The sequence below is a fragment of the Siphateles boraxobius genome, unplaced genomic scaffold (genome assembly GCF_051911475.1).
Source record: "Siphateles boraxobius isolate OS27281-9 unplaced genomic scaffold, OSU_SipBor_1 119, whole genome shotgun sequence".
NCBI lineage: Eukaryota > Metazoa > Chordata > Actinopteri > Cypriniformes > Leuciscidae > Siphateles > Siphateles boraxobius.
In genome coordinates, this window is record NW_027508721.1 from 2815819 (window position 1) to 2841334 (window position 25516).

At 41.3% G+C, this 25516-nt stretch overlaps 1 protein-coding gene across 3 annotated transcripts in view; it reads left to right on the forward strand.

Moving 5' to 3' along the window:
- The window catches only part of glrba (glycine receptor, beta a), a 41641-nt gene that overhangs the window by 4198 nt on the left and 11927 nt on the right, over positions 1-25516 (forward strand). For all 3 annotated transcript variants that reach the window (XM_077204292.1, XM_077204286.1, XM_077204296.1), the window contains 6 exons: positions 5070-5137; positions 5299-5525; positions 8313-8395; positions 8522-8662; positions 21685-21837; positions 23199-23347. In XM_077204292.1, coding sequence (XP_077060407.1) covers positions 5070-5137; positions 5299-5525; positions 8313-8395; positions 8522-8662; positions 21685-21837; positions 23199-23347 — 821 coding nt within the window. The remainder of the gene's footprint in view (positions 1-5069; positions 5138-5298; positions 5526-8312; positions 8396-8521; positions 8663-21684; positions 21838-23198; positions 23348-25516) is intronic.

Consider the following 25516-nt stretch of genomic DNA (forward strand, 5'->3'; position numbering starts at 1 on the left):
ATAAAAGGAGGACGCCGTCAACATGCAGATATGTTTCTTCGTTGAGGAGCCAAGACTGAGCTTCAGGCGATCCCCACGGTACAGCGGAAAGTGGCAGGAAGACGTAACGTCTCCGCTCCCTACTCAGGGAACGAGGGTTACATACGTAACCGAGACGTTCCCTTTCGTTGTCACTCCGAGTTACGTCGGATGACGACGAATGGGGTTACCAGTATAATCACGCCACCTTCTTGGCTGCTTCCAGTGCCCTGCGTAAATCTGAGATCCCTGTCGTGAGACTGGCACGGACGAAGGACTCCTATTTAACACAGGAATACCAAGGTACACTGGGGGGCATAACCCAGGTTTAGGGAAAATGATTGCCCGCCCAGAGGGGGTGGCTTAGAGAATACACATATGACCCGAAGGATGCATATGGAGAACACTGGGGTGTCCAGCCGCAGTTGGAATATTTCAACCCCAGGGGGCAAGGTGGCTTGCCAAGGGAAAGACACATGCTCAGAGAGGCTTACAGTGGAAATAAACATGTGGGGGTCGCTCAGGGGAGGGACCATGCACACGGGAGGCACCTAGGCCGACGCGCAGGCAATAGACACTGGCGCCGACGTCAGGAGTGCTGGAGGAACTCAGGGCTTTCGAGGAAGCTCACCTGAGGAGAATATCGCACGTATCCAGTCCGTGGAGTGGAATGGCGAGCAAGCGAAGACACCTGAGCGGGTCCAGTACTAGCTGGTTGAAGCGAGTACATGAGAGGACACAAGCTTCACTCGGAGATTGTAGAATCTGGCGAATGTGTTCGGTGTCGCCCAGCCTGCAGCTCTGCAGATGTCTGTCAGCGAGGCGCCATGCGCTAGAGCCCAAGAGGACGCCACACTCCGGGTGGAGTGGGCAGTCACACCAAGAGGGCACGGTCGACCTTGCTGCTGGTAAGCCAAAGCAATGGCGTCCACTATCCAGTGAGACAACCTCTGCTTTGAGAGAGCCTTTCCCTTCAGCTTCCCACCATAACAGACAAAGAGCTGGTCTGAGGTCCTGAAACACTGCGTTCTGTCTACATAGGCGCGGAGAGCGCGTACTGGACAGAGCAGGGCCAAGGCTGGGTCTGCCTCCTCCGGGGGCAGCGTTTGCAGGTTCACCACCTGGTCCCGGAAGGAAGTGGTGGGAACCTTGGGCACATATCCAGGCCGGGGTCTCAGGATCACGTGAGAGAAGAGAAGAGTATCAGTTGACGAAGAGGTTCCACTTCAACGCATAGAAATGTCTCGTGGACGAGGCTCTAGCGGAAGTGATGGTAGCCACCACCGCTGGTGGTAGGGTACTCAAACCTGCCTCGTCCCATCCAGGAGCCACACGTGGAGGTTCCAAAGATCGGGACGAGGGTGCCATAGGGTGCCCCGTCTCTGAGAAAGGAGGTCCTTCCTCAGAGGGATCGGCCAGGGAGGTGCTGTCGCGAGGAGTACTAGTTCGGAGAACCAGGTCCGGTTGGGCCAGTAAGGCGCAACCAGCATGACCTGCTCCCCGTCCTCCCTGACCTTGCGCAAGGTCTGTGCAAGAAGTAATTCCATTGCACATGGCGCCCCAGCCCGTGGAGGAGGCATCTGTTGTTTCAACAACATGCCGCGAAGCTCGTTCCAGAGGCGCTCCGGCCTGTAGGAAACTGAGGTTCGACCACAGGGTGAAGGTCTGACGGCAGGTCGGAGTAACTGGTACTCGGAAGGTGCCGTGTTGCCATGTGAAGCCAAAGCTGAAGCGGTCTCATATGAAGCAATCCGAGCGGCGTTGCCGCGGCTGCAGATGCTATATGCCCCAGGAGCCTCTGAAAAAGTTTCAGTGGAACCGCGCTCAGTCACTGCTCGTAAGCTGCGCGGACATGGCGACCGAGTCGATTTCCATACCGAGAAAAGCGAGGGTGGCAACCTCCGCTCTCATGATAGGGGCATTGCCACCGACCAAAGTGGAGCGGACTCCCCTGAAGCGGGGAGGAGACCGCGCGAACTGAATCGCGTAGCCGAGCCTGATTGTTCGAGCGACCCAGCGGGACAGGTTGGGAAGCTCTAGCCAGGGTCCCAAGAACTGTACCAGCGGGGTTATGCGAACCACAGACTTCCCGTCGGTGGGGCAGCGAGGCGGAATGACTGTCCCAGACGTGGACGGCATAGCGGCCCAGTGTCGGGGCATAGTCATTGACCGCGTCCTGACAGAGGAGACCAGGGAAGGACGAACGTTACACGGGGGTCTGCTCTGCCAGGGGGCTGGCGACAGAGGGGGACGAGGGGTGCACGGCTCGGAGGCGGTGCACCGTGTCGTCCGAGAACTCTGTGTGCTCAGGGATGAACATGTCACTTCTTTCCTTAATCACATTAGGTTGCTGGCCACCCGGGGATGAGCAGCGGGGAGTGGACAACAAAAGATTCTCCCCCGGCCCTCCACCGGGGGAAGGAGTGGTCCTGCTACCATCTCCTGAAAAGTGACAGTCATCCCTGAGCAGCCCGTCTCAGGAGCGCTGCTTGGCCCGGCGTTTAGTGGGGGGCGGGGCAGGAGAGGGCTGGGGTGCCTTCTTACGGCTTCCTCCGCGACCAGGCCCGGGCGGAGGCTGCTGCTTGGGCCGGCCGGGAGGTGGGGAAACGCAGGAGGTCGCCCTCGGCGGGCCGTCGGGGCAGAATGTGCTTGATAGCCTCAGTCTGTTTCTGCGCAGTCGAGAACTGTTGGGCAAATCCTCGACTGCACCGCCGAAAAGGCCGGCCTGTGATATGGGGGTGTCGGCAGGCGGGACCGTTCGGCATCCCGCATATCAGCGAGGTTCAGCCAGAGATGTCTCTCCTGGACCACAGCTGTGGACATCACCAAACCCAGGGAGCGTGCGGTCACCTTCGTCGCTCGGAGAGCAAGGTCGGTGGCAGCGCGCAGCTCATTGAAGAGACCTGGGTCTGTCCTACCCTCGTGCATGTCCTTGAGCATCTGGGCCTGGTAGACCTCCAGAATGGCCATGGCATGCAAAGAGGTGGCTGCCTGTCCCGCCGCTCTGTAAGACTTCGCCACTAGCGTAGAAGAATATCTACAGGCCTTGGATGGGTGCTTAGGCTCACCACACAGTTAGGACACAGTTGCATCGCAACAGAGCGTTCAACCGGGGGAGCCCAGTGTACCCACTGGCAGCCGCCTCATCGAGGGGAGGAAAGGCGGATGAGATCAACGAGCGGTCACGGGAAGACATGGAGGTCTTCCAGGACTTCGAGATCTCATCATGCACGTCCGGGAAGAAAGGTATTGGGGTTTGACGCGGACGGGGGTCCGCGGCCTTACCCAAGTACCAATCATCCAACCGCGAGTGCTCGGGACAGGGTGGAGGGGACCACTCTAAACCGATGCTCGCGGCGGCCCGGGAAAGCATGGCCGTCATCTCTGGATCGGACTCGAGAACAGCCGTATGCACACCGGAAGGTGGCAGCTGTGACGAATCTTCACTTCCAGAAGAATCAGACCCACCTTGTGATGCTGCAATAGACATAGTGTCCTCCTCTGGAGCGCCAAAGGAAATCCAGGTTGCAACATTGGAGCGGGTGCGGCTGGGCACGGACGGATAGTCGGCGCTTTGTTCCAAACCGTCACCCTCAGATCACCCTGGCCACCAGCCGAAGTAGAACCTCTCGTGGGGGCGCTAGATCGGGGTGTGGATGAGGGGACCCTCACTCTTGATCGTAATGTTGCGATTGTCATGTTCCCACAGTGAGAACATGAGTCATCCACGAGCGCTGCTCTAGCGTGATCAATGCCCAAACACACTATGCAGCGCTCGTGCCCATCAAAGTCGGCCACCAGTCTACCGCAACCAGAAGTGCAGTGGCGATGCATCTTTAAAAAGACGTGCCACGTGCAAGCTCTTTTATGAGGGAAAAGAAACTCTGAGAGTGTTGAAGCGCCCGGGGAGAAACACACTCACTGGCAAACCACTGCACAGATAAGCAGGAAGTGCGCGCTCGCCGGGAGATCGCCGTCACACCAACACCAGAGAATCTCACTCGTCTGTAAAGCTGACAGTTCAGAGATGGCTTGTGGAACGAAGAATAAACTTGGCTCCGAAGCGAAAACATATCTGCATGTTGCCGGCGTCCTCCTTTTATACCCACGAGGTAGGGCGGAGATACGCTATGCAAATTCCGCAGACCCATGGCATTTCTTTGCCATTGGCTTGTTTTGTAATACTCGAAGTTGATAGGCTTTCTAAGCGAAACCCAAGAGAGAGGGAACAGTAATTTTTCAATTAAATCAGTTCAGTGTTTAAAGTGCTACCAAAATATTTTGTCATTGGAATATTTAATTAAATTGTAATAACTTACTCATCCTCTGAGCAACCTTACTTTTTCTTCTGATATCACCCAGATCAGATCAGATGGTTTATTGAGTTATGTTAATTAGTTTAAGGCATTACATTTTCCGAAAAAAAAATTTGTTCTACGTTTTTTTTTTAATATCCTGTTTTACTCTGAAATGTGTCCGATTACAGAAGTAAAATTGGTTGCATATGACACATTCTTTTAGGTTCAGATCAGTGGTCTTTGATTTTATTGTGGTATTTTAGTGAAGCTTTTTTTTGTTTTTGTGTCATACCCTGATTACCAAACCTCTCAGACCTCTAGCATGTTCATAAAACAACTATAAAATTCAGTACTTGTATTTTTTTTTCTCAAAGTCACAAATAACATAATGGATGACCTCATTGGAATGATAATTTAATCACAGTGTCAGAAAATGGCAAGAGTGTGTATTGTACAGAGTAATTGGAAATTCTCCTCTATCGTGCTGCTGAGCATCACTAGACCCTGTGGGATTAGAATGTGTCGTTCTGAACCCAGTAGGATAAGAATATGTCAGAACGAAACTGTTAGATCAATGGGCTTCTGCTACGGTTCCAAGTTCTTACATCCAACGAAGCACAGAATATTCTCACATTTGATAGTATTTGTATTGTACTTTGGGGAATCTGAGAATAGCACACAGCTTTTATCCTACACACTTGATGTCCATGATTATATTCCTATGAAATATGAGTTGCTATCGTGTGTTTGCAGGTATCCCAGTGGAGGATAAGGTGAACATCTTCATCAACAGCTTTGGGTCGATTCAGGAGACTACAATGGTTAGTATGTGTGTGTAATTTACTTGTACTTTCTATTCTATTCTATTCTATTCCATATTATTCATTTAGGCACACAATCTTGTTAAATGTTGTTCATTTTATTGATTTACAAAATATATTTGCCTCTATTGATACTACATTGTACATTGTTTCCTCTCCAGGATTACCGTATAAATATATTCCTGCGCCAACGCTGGAATGACCCACGGCTGAAGTTGCCAGCTGATTTTAAGTCGGATGCATTGACCGTTGATCCAAAAATGTTCCAGTGCTTGTGGAAGCCAGATCTGTTTTTCGCCAATGAAAAAAATGCTAATTTTCACGACGTCACACAGGACAACATACTCCTGTTCATCTTCCGCAATGGAGACGTCCTCATCAGCATGAGGTAGGTCAAGGCCATAGTTATTGTTTTAATAATACAGTGGCAATATGATAATAAAAACAACAATGTTCAATATATTGATCCTCTGATCGATCGGTCGCAGATCTGTATCAGCCAGATCTGAATTTACCAAATGTATAACCCCCACATTCTATCACTCAATCGGGATTCGGGAGTCACTAAATTTGGCCGATCTCATGAAACAATTGGAATTCGATGACGTAAAACCGCAAAAAGTTGCCGTCGACACGCATGTAAGCTGTATACAGATGAGGCTTTTGCTCCACGTTATGCTTTTTATCTTTATGAGACTTTAGTAAACTAAAGTAAGTCACACATCTTTATTTAGAGCAGGTTTTCTCGATTCAAATGAGCCCAAACACAACATAACGATGTGGAGATCTTGAGAAAATCCTCACGGAGCGACATGACATGCTGCTTGGTTAAAGCTCTAGGACATAGTGATGTGTCGTTCATGAACGATTCGTTCATTTTGAACGAATCTTTAATATGACTCGGGACTACCGAGTTGTCTCAGAGAGTGATTCGTTCATTTTGTGTTGACCGCGCATGCGCATTGCGCAACATATGGGTTCTGAATCTGTACTGGAAACGATTAGTTCATCTCTCTCGAGTCTTCGGGTTCGGGCCGGGTCCGAGTCTTTCGTTCTTCCTGTCAGTCCCACAGAGGCTATGCTGTCAGTACCGGAAAGAGAAATGATTAGTTCATCTTTCGAGCCTCGAGTTCGGGTTCGGCCGGGTCCGAGTCTTTCGTTCTTCCTGTCAGTCCCAGAGGCTATGCTCTCAGTACCGGAAAGAGAAATGATTAGTTCATTTTTTTCGAGTCTTCGGGTTTGAGTCCTTCGTTCTTTTGTCACGTGACTTGTCACCGTATAGCATACTAATTCACAACCTTTTTACAAACAAGCACTTAGTTAATGTATAATATAATAGTAGTTAATTAATGTATAATATATAACAAAACACACCACAGATGCACAAGAAACATTTAGAAAAGAGACGGACAGGGACAATAAGCTAATAAGAGGGAATTTTTATTTTTCAGATAATGTTTATTGCACATATTTTGTATTTTAATTCCTGAATATAAAACACTATATACATTAAGACGGAGTCAATAATACAAATCTAATGTTATATTTGATGCGAGATACCAGTGGTCACGTGACAAAAGACAAAAGGATTTAAAACCCGAATTCGAGACTCGCAGAAAATGAACTAATCATTTCTCTTTCCGGTACTGACAGCATAGCCTCTATGTGACTGACAGGAAGAACGAAGGGCTCTGACCCGGCCGAACCCGAACTCGAGACTCGAAAGATGAACTAATCATTTCTCTTTCCGGCCCTGCTGTATCACACACGGCTAGGTCGGCCCAGCAGACAGATCAGAGTCAGACACTGACGAGTCGACAACTAACGTCTCGAGACACGAGAGGAGAACTAACCTGATAAATATGAAGTTGCAGAGGAAAGAACGTCTCGGATCAGGAGGTGAGGTGAACTAACAGAATCAGACTGCAATAGCCTGAACTTAAGACCCAACAACTAATAAATTAATAAAACATTTCGGTTTCTTATAATTTGGCTTTAGCTGCATTACCCTATAGTTTATTTTTATTCTTTTTACAAATGTAATAAACATTTTCGTAAGTACTAGATGTGTTGGGATATTTAACATGCCATTTTAATTATATTTTGATTATATCAAGAACAACCGGACACTGTTTTACAGCTTGAGAACGCTTGGATTGGATCGATCGCTCTGATTGACATGTCTTGATTACCATGCGACATAGAAAAGGAGCGCACAGCTAAAAACAGCACTGGAAGATCATCAAAAACTAATCCAAACTTGATTTTATCATTTCTAATAGTCATCATGTCAAGCATGAATAATAACAGAATAACAGTTTGTAGCAGTTGGCCTACATTAGAATTAGGTCTAAACTATATTTGCAGTAGTTGTAAATATTTTGCATATAGGATGATATAAAGATAAATATGAAGAAAAACTGTTTAATACTGCTTATATAATGGAACATAATGTTAAATCTGGCCTTGGGGTTTACTAATTTCACATATACTGTATCGAATGCTTATTGCACCTCTAGCAATGTGTCCTTTTTACATTTCCTTTGCTGAAAGATCTGTTGAAATCTGATCTGTTTCTTCTCACATTCACATTTATCATTTGAAAGTTTTCCAGTATATATTTTTCTTGCTGTTTTTTAGGTTATTTATTCTTCTCTGATCTTTAACTGCAGCATATTTAGATAGCAGAAGCCATGGCTATTTGCTCAAGCTGAAAGAGTCTTTGTGGCAGATGAGAGAATATGCTACATCTTTGCTTTACTGTGTGTGTGTGTGTGTGTGTGTGTGTGTGTGTGTGTGTGTGTGTGTGTGTGTGTGTGTGTGTGTGTGTGTGTGTGTGTGTGTGTGTGTGTGTGTGTGTGTGTGTGTGTGTGTGTGTGTGTGAGAGCCTTGGGGTGAGAATCCCACCCCACAGCTTCCTTTACACTCTCTCTCTCTCTCTCTCTCTCTCTCTCTCTCTCTCTCTCTCTCTCTCTCTCTCTCTCTCTCTCTCTCTCTCTCTCTCTCTCTCTCTCTCATCTGCTACTGCTGCTCCACATGTACCCAAGACTAATGAACCTTGCAGTGTGTATGTGTGTGTGTGTCTATCCTCTCTTCATACTATCTCGCACACATACCGTCAGTTCTAAACTCTGTAAAAACTGGCTATGTATTTACATAAATTCCCTTTTTTCAGGTTGTCTGTCACTCTGTCTTGCCCTTTGGATCTACAACTCTTTCCTATGGACACCCAGCTCTGCAAGATGCAGTTAGAGAGCTGTAAGTGAATTAAACACACACACTGGTGCTCCTGCAATAAAATTAATTTTTATTTTAAGAGATGAAAAGAAAGAATGGTAAAACAGCCATCTTAATGTGGTGTGTTATGTTTTTGTGCGTACGTAGTTGGCTACACCACAAAGGACCTGGTGTTTATGTGGCAGTCTGGAGATCCTGTTCAGATGGATGAGATTGCTTTGCCACAGTTTGATGTAAAGCAAGAAGACATCAAGTATGGAAATTGCACAAAGTTCTATTCAGGAACAGGTATGGATTGACATAAATATACACTCATATTTGCATACATATTAAAGGAGGGCAACAGAGAAAGAGAACATAGTGTTTAGAAAGGCAACAACTCAAGAACAGCACACATACATACAAGTGAGAAATCGCTGAGCTCATACCTCTTTTACACTCCTAATTCAAACTCAAATGAATCAATACCTCTGAGATCGGTAGCTTGGCTGAACGACCTCAACATCGGAGCCAGAGTCTTACTATAGCATTAAACTCTTGGAATGATCACACTTCTTTTTTAATGAATGTTGTTGTTATGAAGTGTTTTTTAAAATGATAAATCTTGCATGCACCTTCTACTCTCTCATCAAGCTCTAAACAATTGATCTGGTCAATTGAGATATATTTATATTATATTTATATTTTTATAATAGTTTCTGTAAAGATGATTTGAAGCAATGTATATTGGCAAAAGTGCAATACAAAAATACACTGAACTTGACTTGACATTCGCCAAAAAGTGGCATGCTCAACCATAGCCCATTGTGCAAAATCCTGTATCTGGCACTTTCCACAAACAGGTTACAAAGAGGGTCTGACACTTTTTACATTTCCAAACGGTGAATAGGGGTGCTTACAAAGATAGAATCTTTCGAAAGTTAAAACATTTCAAAAATCCAAATTATTTATTCATTACAAGTGGTAATGGATGCCAAACACAAAATCCAAGATGTTTCCAGTGCTTGAAATGTTAGTATTGCATATTGCACACTGTTTCACATACTAGTATATACTGTACTGTGCAGTATATAGCAAACGGTATGCAAGTATTTGATTCTGAACATAGCCAATCATTTGCTTTATTCACAAATAATATATATAGCTCTCTTAGTTTCTGCTGCACTCTGTGCCTGATGCAGACTGGCAGAGATGTTAGTGATAATGATACTCTTAATGTTGCTATAGATTGTGCACAGCGTGTTTGCCATGTAATGTCTGTAGTTATTTTTTTGTATGACATTCTTGTATGAATACCTTGCTTTAGCAGTTCAGTGTTTAAAGTCTTTTTCACAGCCCTAATACATTTTAGCTTATTTTTTAAAATTTGTTTTTTTAAATATTTCCTTGAACCCCCTATAAACTGCTTAAGAACTCCTTGGGGATGTTCCATGAATAGATACAAATTTGAGGATTGAAGAAAAAAGAATTAAAAAAAGAGAGTTTCGTCAGTCTTTATGTGTGTGCGCGCACAGGCAAATATTAAACCTTTTTACATGGCTGTCTGGAATACTGGATTATTATTAGTCAAATCTTTTTTTATATAGACCGCTAAACTATGTAGTTTTTTCTATATTCAGATGGACTAATTTAATGTCTCTAACAGCACCAGAAGTTTAATTTCAACTCAAATCAAAATGTCATATACATTTATTTTATTTATTTGTTATGTTAAGTAGCCTTGTAAAAAGGGGAATAGTGTATAGTCAGCGGGTCATTATTGCAAAATAAATCCTTTCAGGGTGATTAAAAATACTCACACATACTCACATTTTTACCTTTAACATAAAGTATAGTTTTATTATTGGAGTGTATTTCTCCCGTGGGAATCTATTACATAATAGACTATTCACTTCTTATATAAGAAAACAGCATGAGTGTAACTCGCTAAGATCACACACAGTGACAGCAGTACTTTCACACACTTATATATAAATGATCAAACACAGTTAAAGCACAAACAAGACAATAAAAAGAACATCTGTCTGGTCTTAATTTTACGGTAATACAGTCACACTAAGTTCCAAGCTTGTGCTACTTCAGAAAAAAATAAATTTTTCATAGTTTCATATTTTGATATTTTCACAGTGACAATGGTATCTCGACATGATGTACAAGTCAGAGGTTTATCCCTGCGTTTCTAAATGCACTGTTATTTTTTTTGCTTGTATGACTGATGATACTGCTTTAAACTGAACACTGAAAGCTTATAAAAGTAATCAGGAGTGTCTGTGTTATCTATTACATGTAATGAATGTTAAAGTAATGCTAATAAATAAGAGAAATCTGTCATAAATTACCCTACAACTTTGTTTATCTACATTTTGAACCTTTTGTAAACATAATCCATAATCCATTCCATTGCTAATGCTTTTTTCACTCTGAATATTTTTTTAAGTGACTATACATGTTAAAAGAAAATGCTTCAGTTACTGTTGTAACCTCCATTCCCTGATGGAGGGAACGAGGCATGGGGTCGATATGATGACACTAGGGGTTGCATTTGGGAGCCTCATACACTTCTGATACATTAGAAAAGGCCAATGAGAATTGCAGAGTGGAATTTGCATGCCATTCCCCATCATATGGGTATAAAAAAGTGGCGTGCATCCACTCATTCAGGTTGTGCTGAGCAGCCGAGACAGGCCATTTCAGCGAGCAGTTCAGAGTTGTGACAGGAGGGACACCACGTCTCATTCCCTCCATCATGGAACGGAGGTTACAACAGTAACTGTCATTCACTTCAATGTGGTGTTGATGTGATGACCCTAGGGGTCTCTATACTAAAAGCCACAACTACAGAACTGAGTCTCGAGAACTTGTGGTGGAGATGTTGGCAGGCTTTCATGTGCCAAAATGACAAGTAGGGATGGGAATCAAGAACCGGTTCTTCTTCAGAATCGGTGCCCAATGAACCAATTCCTTGGAACCGTTAGTATGCCTGCTTAACGATTCCGCTTATCGGTTCTGCTCGTTGCAAATGTGTCATGACGTCACACACGCGCTGCCCCGCAGCAAACATGGCATCGATGCAGAAGCGCTCTAAAGTTTGGTTATATTTTACGTGAAAAGACGACAATATGAGGCGCCGTCTAGGGCTTAAATCAAACTTCATTCACGCACACGTATATGTAACACTTGCATACACGTATACTAAGTAGTCAAACATACATGTACACTGCTGAATGGTCAAACAAATACATATGAAATGCACAACGACACACCTAAAGTCGCTCACGCACATACACGCAAACTCTACACACACAAGATGCACGGAACTCTCCCGGCACATACTCATATGAGACGCGCGCGCGCGCACACACAAACTCTCCACGCACATACCTATATGAGACGCGAGCACACACACACACTCAAACTTGCGCACATACTCAATGAGAGTATGACGGCGCCTCATAACAATACGGTCACTTGCAACACTTTCGTCAAAGGGGGGGAACCACCACCAATATGCAGAAACATTTGGCCACACACAGAGCATGAACAGACTTTAGTCCCATGAAAATTAAACTGGAATGTCACTGTTTCTGTCACTGCGACTTCACAAACAGGCGAACACGCGCACGCACGCACACATCACTTTTGAAGTTAAATTGAAAATTGAGGATGCAGTGCATGTTATGCATCGAGATATCGAATTGAACTGAATCGATGACATGATAATCGTAATCGAACAGAACCGAGAGACCAGTGTAGGTTCACACCCCTAATACTCTGTGCTGTGTCAGCGAGTTAATAATAATTAACAAAAAAATTAGTTAAGTTATAAGTTCAATAAGTTAATACAAACTAACAAATTTGTACTTATTCCCTCACTCAATGAGAATCGATAAGAGAATCGATAAGGAATCGAATTGATAAGCAAAGCAATATCGATAATGGAATCGGAATCGTTAAATTCTTATCAATTCCCATCCCTAATGACAAGTGCAGCTATGCTGTCTTGCAACCTTCCAGCACCCAGGGTAAATTACCTCAGGTCTCCCTATAACTGGGACTTGGGACCTCCTTACTTGGTAGAGGTCATATATATATAAATACCGGCCACAACAACTGGTGATGGAGCTAGATCCATCCAAGGGAAGACCAAGGGTTTGCCGATAGAGAAACTGAACAGTGGAAGAATACATTTTGGGTCATCATTAGTGAACCACTACATACAGAGCACTAGCCAGATTACAAGGGTTCACCTAAAAGGGGCATACCACGAGTAATGTGCCTGGAAGGCAATTCCTTTGCCGAAATTGTCACAGATGAGTACTAGGGGTTATGGGTGACCTGGGTTCACCAAACCTGGGGAATTTCTTTGGGATGAAAAGGCGCACTTTTCCACCTTGTGGAGGGGGAGGTTGCTCATGGAAACACTACAATCGACCAGTTGTCAAAGCTTTACCTGTTAGTACCCAAAACCTGGGACAAAACTGGTTCTACATGGAGATTACAAAACCTTGCAAAGGTGTTAGGTGTAGCCCAGCCCACTGCTCTACAGATGTCTGTCAATGACGCACCGTTCGCCAGGACTGAAGAGGCTGCAGTGCCTCTGGTAAAGTGAGCTCTGAGCTCTAAGGGACAAGGTGCGCCTTGGTGGTGGTAAGCCAGATGAATGGCATCCACTATCCAGTGGGGATTTCTTTGTTTGGAGACAGCCTTCCCCTTCTGCTGACCTCCGAAGCGGACAAAGAGCTGATAAGACCTTCTGAAGCTCTGTGTGCATTCAAGGTATATGCGCAAAGTGCACACTGGGCACAGCAGTGACAGGGCTGGGTCTCTCCGTCACGAGAGAGCGATTGCAGGTTCACTACTTGGTCCCTGAAGGGAGTAGTGAGAACTTCGGGCACGTTGCCTGGCCGGCGTCTCATGACAACAGGAGACTATGCCAGGCCAAACTCTCGCCATGAATTGCTGATAGAGAGGGCTTGCAGATCCCAGGTATGCGAATTGCCCACTTCCCTGAGGCAGCCTCTGCGACTTCGTGAAGACACAAGGAGATAGGGACAACCCAAAAGGGAGGAGCTTTTACTGGTATGCCTGACCCTCGAAAGCAAACCGTAGGAACTGTCTGTGCTGAGGAAGGATTAAGACATGAAAGTTCGTCTTCAGGTCTAACGCCACAAACTAATCTTGATGCCAAACACATTCACATTTGCATCGGCCTGTGCAGGGCCTGATTCGGTATCTGCAGGTTTAAGATTTGTCGCAACCCACCATCTTTGTTGGGTACAATGAAGTAAGGGCTGTAAACTCTTTTATCTCAGCTGGAGGGACATGATCTATCAGGTCCTTCTTTTAAAGGACTGCAATCTCTGCCCACAAGAGAAGAACGCTGTACCTGGTGGACTGAATCGCATAGCCGAGTCGATATGTTGATAAGCCAACATGACGGTTAGAACAGAGCTAACCACACATTTAGACTCTGCACAAGAGGCACCAATGGAAAAACCTCCGTGATACCCAGCGTGGGAGGCTCGCGGCAAGGTGGAGCAGGTTCTGCCACATCAGAAGGCCCAGCATCTCCAAGAAACCGTGCCGTATGGTTTAGTGGCACACCTACCTTGCTCTGGGGGCCCACAGTACAGGGGTTAGTGACAGCGGAGGAACATAGGCTTTCTCGGGTCGTCATACTTACCTGTCTCTTTGCCCAGGCCCATGACAGGAGAACGTGGGAATGCGAATTGTTCGCAGCCACCAGGGTTCTGATGCATATACTCGACGTATGGCCGTCACAAAATCGATGGCCATAAACGTCTGATGTCAGGGATGACCTAGGGAGAGAGGAAACTGTCCTTTGTTGACCGTGAAAGAGTCGCCTGGCATCCGGCAAAGAAAAATCTAAATGAAAAAGTCTCTTCGCGTCCCTGCAGCGGGAGTGAGGGAGAGAGGTAACTACCCTTTGCTTACCGTGAAAGAGCTGTCGGGCATCTGGAAAGGAAAAAACAAGATTAAAAAAATCTCCAACCGTTTTCATCTCTGCTAGCTACATTCCACAGTCAACTGTAAGTGGTATTATGGAAAAGTGGAAGCATTTAGGAACAGCAGTGACTCAGCCTAGAAGCGGAAGTCGTAAAGTCACAGAGTGGGGTCACTGAGTGCTGAGGCACATGGTGGGTAAAAGTCAAAAACGCTCTACTGATTCCATAGCTGAAGCGTTCGAAACTTCCACTGGCGTTAATATCAGTACAAAAACTGTGTGGCAGAAGCTTCATGGAATAGGTTTCCATGGCAGAGCAGCTGCATGCAAGCCTCACATCACCAAGTACAATGCCAAGCATTATGGAGTGGTGTAAAATGGAGTGGTGTAAAGCACACCGCCACTGGACTCTGGAAAAGTGGAAATGTCTGGCAATCTGATGGGCGAGTCTGAGTTTGGCAGATACCAGGAGAAAGTTACATTCCTTACTGCATTGTACCAACTGTAAAGTTTGATCGAGGATGGATAGTGGTATGGGGCTTTTTTCAGGGGTTGGGCAAGTCACCTTACTTCTAGTTAAGGGAAATCTTGATGCTTCAGCATACAAAGACATTTTGGACAATGCTTTCAACTTGCACAAAGCAAGGTCCATTAAGACATGGTTGGATGAGTTTGGTGTGGATGAACTTGACTGGCCTGCAGAGAGCCCTGACCTCAACCCCATCAAATTCCTCTGGGATGAACTGGAACGGAGATTGCAAGCCAGGCCTTCTCGCCCAACATCAGTGCCTGAGCTCACAAATGCTATACTGAGGAATGGGCAAAAATTCTCACAGAAACACTCCAAAATCTTGTGGAAAGCATTCCTAGAAGAGTGGAAGCTGCTATAGCTCCATATTAATGTCTCAAGCTGCTATAGCTTCTTTTAAATGTTATTCCTGGATATTCCTGGGTTTCTTGGTTTTGTATTTAAATGAATGTTTTCCCTGGATTCTACACTCCTTCATCGAGAGAGTCTCTAAGAGACAGCATGACAACTACACAGCGTCAGCACAGAAATCTGCTTCTTACCTTATGATACTCAAATGTAGTTTGTAGCGTCTGGACCAATCAAGCACGCAATTATTCATTATATTTAATGAATAATCCATCAAACTCACTCTCCAAACAAAGTTCTGTCAACCATCCACCGAAACTGCACCTAGCACCCCAAATGCAGCTAACACCAGGCCTCTGGTTACTGTGGTAACAAAGATAAGGTTTACAACTCAAAGGAATGTAGACTTTCAATCTAAATTCAGGAATGTAGAGTTTCATCTAAATTCAAACCAATAAAATCACATGAACACTCTTTAGATTTTAAAGTGTTATATACTGTTGCCTTTTGAAACAGAAATAACACAGTAACCAAATACAGTTCAAAATAATTATAAAGACAAACAAAATTCCATCTCTCCCTTTGTAATTAAAGACAGATGACCTCTGCTCTGTAAACATCCATGTCAGCATTTCCCTTTTATAAATAACAAATGGTAATAGATCACACAAATATATGCTACTTACTCCCACCCGCAACATTCATGTTTTGTCCCACTCCCACCTGCAAAAGCATGCATAAAAGTTTAACAAATTATTTGTTATTCAAACCACTGTTAATTTAACATAAATACAAGCATAGGCTACCACCTGCATGGTTTGGCATGATAGAATGCACGCAAAGTGCACTCCCTTAAAAAATCCTTACAGTATAAAAAGCTGACATCTCAGTTCATCGCAATCTCACAAAGCTCCGTTAGAGCCAATGAAGCTGACTGCGCAATTAATCAATCTTTCATAATGTCTACACTTTGTTTGTTGTGCTGCACTATTAAAGGGCATATTGCAGGGTTTTATTTTTTTATTAATATTTTAACTTGTATGAAAATACCATGTGAAAAGTTAATGCAGGATGCCGAGCAGAAGGACACTGAACTGGTGGCCAGAAAAAATTCTACCTCTGTTATATGGCGATTTATTTTGCAAAAATAAATGCATCTGATTAGCCATTCCGCACAAGAAATCAACACATATGTCTGTGATTGGCTTTGTTGCACACCGCTGCAAAAAAACATTTTATAAATAGAAACTCTGCCTATGCTTGCCCTATAAATCGTTTTTATTTATTTCAGTTGTTCTCGTTGCTTTTGTGCAATATGAATAACAATTTATTTGTTTTTAGATGTTTTATTTTTTGATATTTCTATTTTGTGGGAGTCCCACAAACCGAAAACTTTGTTTTCGGTTTGTGCAAGTTGCATCAGTTCCGTTCCATGCAACTGAAACACTTGGTGCAGAGGAGCCTTTACGATTAATTAACTGTGACATTTTAAATTGCGGTTAATCATGAAATCAATTAATCACTGCATCCCTATATACCCTCTATATATAATTACTTGAGATATGTACAATCATGTATCCAATTTTCCTATGCAATCATATGTTTCGTTATAGTGTTTTTGCCTATGTATTAATCGAAACTCTTTGAATGAATGTTTTAGCCTTACTTACTGTAATCAAGATCACACGTGTACCATCTATGAGTTTCTGTTTTTATGACCTGAGTGATCATTTACATTATATGTTGATACCTAACAGAGCAATGGCACCAGGGTTCGTTATAAACGAACCAAACATGCCAAGTGTGAACATACCCTTAGCCTCATTATTTGATACATTAAGTATCCCTACCCCTTTTAAAGAAAAGTGTTAGGACTAAGAAACTGATGGTTTGCTCAAGGCTGTATCTGCTGAATTTCAAACTATGCTATAACTTATTGCTTTCCTGTATTCTTCTTCAGCTCTCTTTCCATTGTTAAAATTTATGCATGTAGGTGTAATAATAATAATAATAATAACTTTATTTTGTATAGCGCTTTTAAAAGTCAATTCTCAGAGCGCTTAACATAGACAATAGATAAAATAAGCATGACATACAAACAGTGCATGTATACAAACAATGTTATAAATCTAAAAAAAAAAACATTTAAAATCAATAAACAAAACATAAGTTAAACAAAACCGTAAAATATATTACATGGAGAACCACAACAATCACGTTTCACCCAAAAGCTTCTTTAAAATAATAAGTTTTAAGGGATGACTTAAACAATTTCAGAGATGGAGCACTTCTAATTTGTGAGGGCAGTGAATTCCATACCTTTGGGGCAACCGAAGAAAACGCCCTGTCACCCATAGTTTTCAGGCGCGTTACCGGAACAACTAAAAGACCACTAAAAGACCGAAAAGGTGTGTGTGTGTGTGTTAATTAGTCTACTGTACATGTTTAGTCGAGTTAATAAAGTCTTGTTCATGTTACATGTAAAGTTGTTTGTGTTTCAAGCTCATATACTGGAGTTCCTAATATATTACTGGAGTCCCTAATTATAACGAGTTATATTTAATTATTCATATTTCCCTTGAGCTATTTTGCTACAAGTTTGTCGCTCAGGAGTTGGTGCTGGTTCACACAAAAAGCAAAAACTTTCAAAGCAAAAACGCAAGACACGGGCATTGGAATGAGGGAAAAACACAAGGTCTCGAGATACGTTTTTTAGAAGTTGAACTTATTTTAACTTGAGCGCCACGTTTTTAGAACGCTGTGTCATGCCCGAGACGCTGCAAAAGACGCGAGCACAACAGTTGAACACGTCCGTCTAGTATGTTTTACATAGAAAAGCAATGTAAAAAAAGTAGCACAGAGGAATGGAAAAACGATTCAGTGTGAACGGCCCCTGATGCCAATGAATGCTTTAATCAAGATCTCTATATTTTGTTTTTCACCGATATCTGCGTGAACATGCATAAGTGTCAAATGAATTCTGAGACATGCTGGTCCTCAACCAGTGTAGTCACATTACTCACTCCATACGAGATTGGCTTTTGAAATAGCCTAAATTAATTTTTCAAAGTCAATAAAACATATTCGACAACATATATAAACAAAATGATCTTTAGAGTAATTTTAAGAATAAAAGTGAAAAAACGGTGTCATCTTAAATTCCAGCAATGTGGTGAAACAGCTGAAGCAGCACCCTACGCACCTCTAGTTCCCGCGGTCATGTAATAAGCCCAATGATCACTAAAGTTGCTGTATATTATTCATCGTCATTGCTTATCATCAAATAAAAACATCTGTCTGGTCTTTATGATCTCTTTAACTATTTTAAAGGAACACTGTCACTCTTAGCTCAAAACTTGTTGTGCTACTTCAGATTATTTTTATATTTTCACAGTGATGATAATATCGCCACATGATGTACAAGTCAGCAATTCAGCCCTGTGTTTCTAAATGCACTGTTCTTTTCTTCATTTGTATGATTGATGATACGGCTTTAAAATGAACACTAGAGATTGTGCTTCTAAGGGTAATCAGGAGTGTCTGTGTTATCTATTACATATAGGTAATGAATGTCTTTAGTAATGCTAATAAATCAGAGCAATCTGTCATATATTATTCTACAACTTTATCTGTATTCTGATCCTGTTGTAAACATAATTAATTTGAACTCACTGCACCGTTGCTAAAGTTTCTTCCACTGTGAATATTTTTTGAGGTGACTATTAAAGGTTAAAAGAAAAAAACAGACAACATTGGGAAGAGCTTTTGACAACATTCTGGAAAGTGTATCATGTGGTGATCAATTCATGTTCCAACTTCAGAGTGTTGAGAAATGCACCTGGCAGTTTCAGTAATGCTCTTGGCAAAACCCCTTATTTTTGTGGCCCTCACAGAGCCCTGACCTTGACCACATCAGTACCTTTGGGATGAACTGGAACAGAGATTGCAAGCCCTTCTCATCCAACATCAGTGCCTCACCTCACAAATGCTCTACTGGATGAATGAGCAAGAATTGTTACAGACACACTCCAAAATCTTGCAGAAAGCCTTCCCAGAAGAGTGGAAGCTGTTATAGCTGCAAAGGGGGACCAACTCCATATTCATGTCTATGTATTTAGAATACGATGTCATTACAATCCCTATTGTTGTAATGCTCAGGTGTCCCGATACTTTTGTCCATATGCCCAATGATCACTGAAGTTGCTGTATAATATTCATCATCGTTATTTATCATCATATTCTTACAACAACTTATAAGAATAATAATTTAAATTAAAGACAAAAGAACATAAATATGTATGGCTGTACAGTATGCACAGTATGTTCTAGGTTTTTTTTCACAGTATGCTCCATTTCATGTGGGGAACTTGTGCTCCACTTATTAATTCAGTTTGATATTATTTTGTCATTCATTTGTTTTTGAAGTAGTGTATTTAATGTTTTTTTGACAGATGTTCAGTGTTCAACAGGGATTTGATAGTGATCCCATAATGAACTCCTCTTAGGGAATCAGCAAATGGTTGCACACAAACACACTCACATACACAGCACCGACACATGAGCACTGAAATAAGAATCTGTATCAGTTGAATCAATAATTTGGTGAAGTTTATCAGAATGATAAAACTATGGGCAACGTCTAGCCCTGTAGACTTTTAGAAAACACATGTTTCAAACTCACTATTTTATTTTTTGTTATTTTGTCTAAACAAGATAAAATGTCATTCACACAAAATTATGCTGTTGTTGTTTTTTATTTTCTGGTGGAAATGACAGATTTATTATACGACTCCTTTTATCTAACTAAGGTTAATTTCATAGCCAGTATTTAATTCATCCTAAAGACAGAATTGAGTATTTGTACACTTTTTAAATCTTTTGACAAATGACATCTTGATTGGAAATGCATGCAATACAAATATTCTGTTCACATTTTACACTTACAGTGCCTTGAGCTTTCTTAACATATACAGGTCCTTCTCAAAAAATTTGCATATTGTGATAAAGTTCATTATTTTCCATAATGTAATGATAAAAATTAAACTTTCATATATTTTAGATTCATTGCACACCAACTGAAATATTTCAGGTCTTTTATTGTTTTAATACTGATGATTTTGGCATACAGCTCATGAAAACCCAAAATTCCTATCTCAAAAAATTAGCATATCATGAAAAGGGTCTCTAAACGAGCTATTAACCTAATCATCTAAATCAACTAATTAACTCTAAACACCTGCAAAAGATTCCTGAGGCTTTTAAAAACTCCCAGCCTGTTTCATTACTCAAAACCGCAATCATGGGTAAGACTGCCGACCTGACTGCTGTCCAGAAGGCCATTATTGACACTCTCAAGCAAGAGGGTAAGACACAGAAAGAAATTCTGAACAAATAGGCTGTTCCCAGAGTGCTGTATCAAGGCACCTCAGTGGGAAGTCTGTGGGAGGGAAAAAGTGTGGCAAAAAACGCTGCACAACGAGAAGAGGTGACCGGACCCTGAGGAAGATTGTGGAGAAGTACCGATTCCAGACCTTGGGGGACCTGCGGAAGCAGTGGACTGAGTCTGGAGTAGAAACATCCAGAGCCACCGTGCACAGGCGTGTGCAGGAAATGGGCTACAGGTGCCGCATTCCCCAGGTCAAGCCACTTTTGAACCAGAAACAGCGGCAGAAGCGCCTGACCTGGGCTATAGAGAAGCAGAACTGGACTGTTGCTCAGTGGTCCAAAGTACTTTTTTCGGATGAAAGCAAATTTTGCATGTCATTCGGAAATCAAGGTGCCAGAGTCTGGAGGAAGACTGGGGAGAAGGAAATGCCAAAATGCCTGAAGTCCAGTGCTGCTTCTCTGTAGCCCAGGTCAGGCGCTTCTGCCGCTGTTTCTGGTTCAAAAGTGGCTTGACCTGGGGAATGCGGCACCTGTAGCCCATTTCCTGCACACGCCTGTGCACGGTGGCTCTGGATGTTTCTACTCCAGACTCAGTCCACTGCTTCCGCAGATAGGAATTTTGGGTTTTCATGAGCTGTATGCCAAAATCATCAGTATTAAAACAATAAAAGACCTGAAATATTTCAGTTGGTGTGCAATGAATCTAAAATATATGAAAGTTTAATTTTTATCATTACATTATGGAAAATAATGAACTTTATCACAATATGCTAATTTTTTGAGAAGGACCTGTATTACATGTCTTATATTTCATCTTAAGCTCCTCACTGTTACTGCAGTCTCTTGGGTAACCAAGTACTATGGTTTGTTTTTTATCACTCTTGGTCTTTGTTAAGATTATTAATGTGGTGTTTTTATGAGGATTTATATGTTTTAAGATTGAAAGTGTAAGTCTGGGACAAGGATAAAACAATAAAACCTATACATAGAAAGCATATTGTAGCAAAGTAAATTATGAAGATGTTTTCAAGAACTTTACATCATTTTATGCATCTCTCTTGTTTCCCATCTCAAAATGTATAGGTTATTATACATGTGTAGAGGTCATCTTCACTCTGAGGAGGCAGGTGGGCTTTTACTTGATGGGGGTTTATGCTCCCACCCTGCTCATTGTCGTCCTATCATGGCTGTCCTTCTGGATCAACCCAGACGCCAGTGCAGCCCGAGTCCCCTTAGGTGAGTCAGCCTTCAAATGGAGCTGAAATTGTTGTGTTGATGATGACCCATATCAGAGATACTTTTCTTCATTACATTGCCCATTTAATGATTTTATAAGCCATGGGGTTTTATGTGACCAAGGTGATCAGCTCTGCAGGCTTTCGTAATAGAAATTCCTAATAATTAAATGTTTTTGATAGAAGTCACTTATGCTCACAAAAATACAGTAAAACACTAATTTTATTAAAATAGTTTTCTATTTTAATATATTTTAAAATTAAATTTATTCCTGTAATGGCAAAGCTGAAATTTCAGCATCATTACTCCAGTCATCAGAGTCACATGATCCTTCACAAATCATTATTTTATGCTGATTTGCTGCTCAAGAAAGATTTCTTATAAGTTTAATCAATGCTGAAAACAGTTGTGTTGCTTAATATTTCTGAACATCATAAAACATTTTGGTAGCACTTTATTTTACATCCCTGTTCCCTATGTATATGCTATGTACTTCTTATAGTTATTACAATAACTGGGTAATAATATGTACTAACCGTGAACCTACCCTTATACCTAACTTTAACCTTTAACCTGTAGTTACCTTATATTAACCAGTACTTTCTAAGGTAAGTACACTGTAAGTTCATGTGCTGTAAAATAAAGTGCAACCAAATTTTTTTCCCAGGATTCTTTGATTAATAGAAAAAGAACAGCATTCATTTGAAATAGATTTTTTTTTACTGTCAATCTGTTTCTATCTTTTACATCAATTACATAAATCCTTGCAGAATAAAAGTATTAATTTCTTACTTGAAAGGTGTCCAGTGGACGAATTGTAAAAAATCTTTAGGGGATGATGGTGTGGTCAAGGGGGGGAGCGAACCGTACACAATGATTGCAAAATGAGTCTAATTTTTATTTAACAAAAAATAAGATGGATTAAATAAACTGGGAGCCATCAAAACACATGCATTTAATTGCAATTGTCGAAACAATCTTGAATTAAACACACTACATCACAATATTTTCCACAATGATTCATAGCCATGAACTTGTTTCACAGATTTAAAAAATGTTTGAACTGGGAACTTCATCCGTCAGTCATTCCCATGATTACCCGAAATCCAACCCGTTTTCCTCTCTCATCTCTCCATATTCCTCCTCTCATAGGCTCCACCTCTCCTTCATTCCTTTCTCTCATTTGTTCATCTGTCCATTCCAGGGATGGCTGTCAATTCCAGGTCAGTTTTAAAATTAAAGCGTTTTATTAAAGGAAACTTAAGATATCTGCTCAAGATCAGGGCATAGTGAAGTGATTTATGTATGCAACCAAATGAGAAATATTGTCTTTCTTTTTCCCCATCTATCTCTCTCTTTAGGTATTCTGTCTGTTCTGTCACTCTCGTCTGAGTGTACATCTCTAGCATCTGAACTTCCTAAGGTCTCCTATGTGAAAGCCATTGATATCTGGATGATTGCCTGTTTGCTGTATGGTTTTGGCTCTCTTGTGGAGTACGCTGTGGTTCAGGTGTGTATGCACATGTCTGCTGTTGTCTTGCATTGAAACACTGCAGAACTACAGATTTAACAGCTGCTTCAGCACACTATATGGGTGTTTCACACTTTGGGCCCTGTGGACTAAACTTGCTTAAAATAAACTTGCTTAAAATACACATTTCACACTCTCACTAGGTTTTTTTTCTGCTAACAGTACCCAACAGTGGACAAACATGCATTTCAAGAGAATTTTGTATTTTTTTGTCATTAATTTTTCATGAACATTTTCATCCCAGTGAAAATTAGATTTTCATTTCAACCTCATTTAAATGATGTATTTTAATAACGTCCTGGGGTGAGAATGACACTGAATTTTATAGTAAAATGACAGACTATTTTCTCTTGGTAAGGTATATTTTAGAGGTAGCATTATATGTACCCAAAAAAACTGAATTAAAATGCTGTTTTAATCCTTTTTGCATAATGTCACAAATTTACAGATTGAATAAATACTTTTTTTAATACATTAATAAATCTGTAAATAATTGCTGTAGTCTACTTGACAATATTTTGTTTTAAAATTTGGAACAAATGTTTTCACTTGTTTATAGAATAAAACGAAAAAATATTATTCCAAAACGCACATACATATAAATACTACATCCAGAAAAACTGCTAAAATTTTGCAGTGGTCTCTTAATTTTTTTTAAAAGCTATTTATTTCACATGAGTTTGTACAACTTCAGTCATCTTTAAATACATAACTTTATATTTATATCTCATATCTGTATTTGTTTGTGTATGTATTTATTTCTTATTCAGCAATATGAGTGAATAATGTATAATGTCGTTCAGTACCATGGACAGCACCATCCAAAACAGTATGTGTTGTTTATGTGCAAGTTGTTATTTGCACAACAGGGGCCTTATGTATAAAACTGTGCGTAGGATCCTTACTAAAAGTGTACGTGCGCCAAAAAGCCAAAAATGTCGTACGCAAAAAAATATTCAGACTTATAAAACCGTGCGTACGCCAGAATCTGCACTGAATTCACTTTATAAATGCCAGTCAGCGTAAGATTGTGCGCACATGCGTCTCCTCCCCGAAATAACCATATATGAGCTTACAATGCCTAGTTTTACTATGCATATCCTCATCTGCATATCATTTACATATGATTATTCATCCACGTGATAACATGTTTAACGGTACAAGACATTAGGAAAATATGAAATGCGGATGTGCTGTCACATTAGTTACATTAAAAAAAATTTAGTAGCCTATCCTTCCCTTGATTTTGAATAAATAAATCAAATTAAGAAAAACTTTCTTTGAAATGTATTTTACACTATATTTTCCACTTGCCAAATAGTATTTCTAATTGATTTATATTTTTAATGGAAACACATAGATCTTGTTGTGCATTATTTGCACAAAACTATTTTCTCAGACAATCTGCTATTATCATGATAAGCAATTATCCCTGTAGTTAAACATTAAAACACAGCATGCCTGAGGAAAAGTGTTCGAAAGCATTGCATCCACAACAAATATTTCTATTTATTGAATATAAAAAATGTTGTAACTTCTCAGTAATGATTTCATGTAATTATTTAATCTAAATGTTTACATCATAAGTAAAACAAAGTTTAAATCATTCTTTTATTTATTTAAACTGTTATTGTGAACATGCACTGTATTTATGATTAGGACTTATAATGAAGATTTACGGTTTTAGATAGGCAGTATGCGTCAGTTTCACTAAACGTAATAGGTTGACGCAATTTGATTTATTGGGTGATGTAATAGGATAATTTAGAAGTTTTTCATTTTAAATAGTTATTGCTATTTGGGCCAGTTGGTGTCGCCAAAACACATACTCTTCTAAAAGAGTGCGTACGCACGGTCAAGAGCATCCTTACGGTGCGCACTTATTTACGCCAAGTTTATTTTTTATAAATCCCGTTATGTGCGTGGAAAAATGCGTACGCATATTTCTATGCCCATTTTGTGCGTACGCAACGTTTATACATCAGGCCCCAGATCTTTTATGTTGGATCTGTTTGTATGAGATTTCCAGTCTTTCTGCTGAGGCAAACCTCTATCATTTAAAGCAGTAAACCAGAAGAGGTTGTACATTATTTTACCACAGAAAATAAGTGTTCTAAGGCATGACACGAAGTCCAAATCAGAAGACAC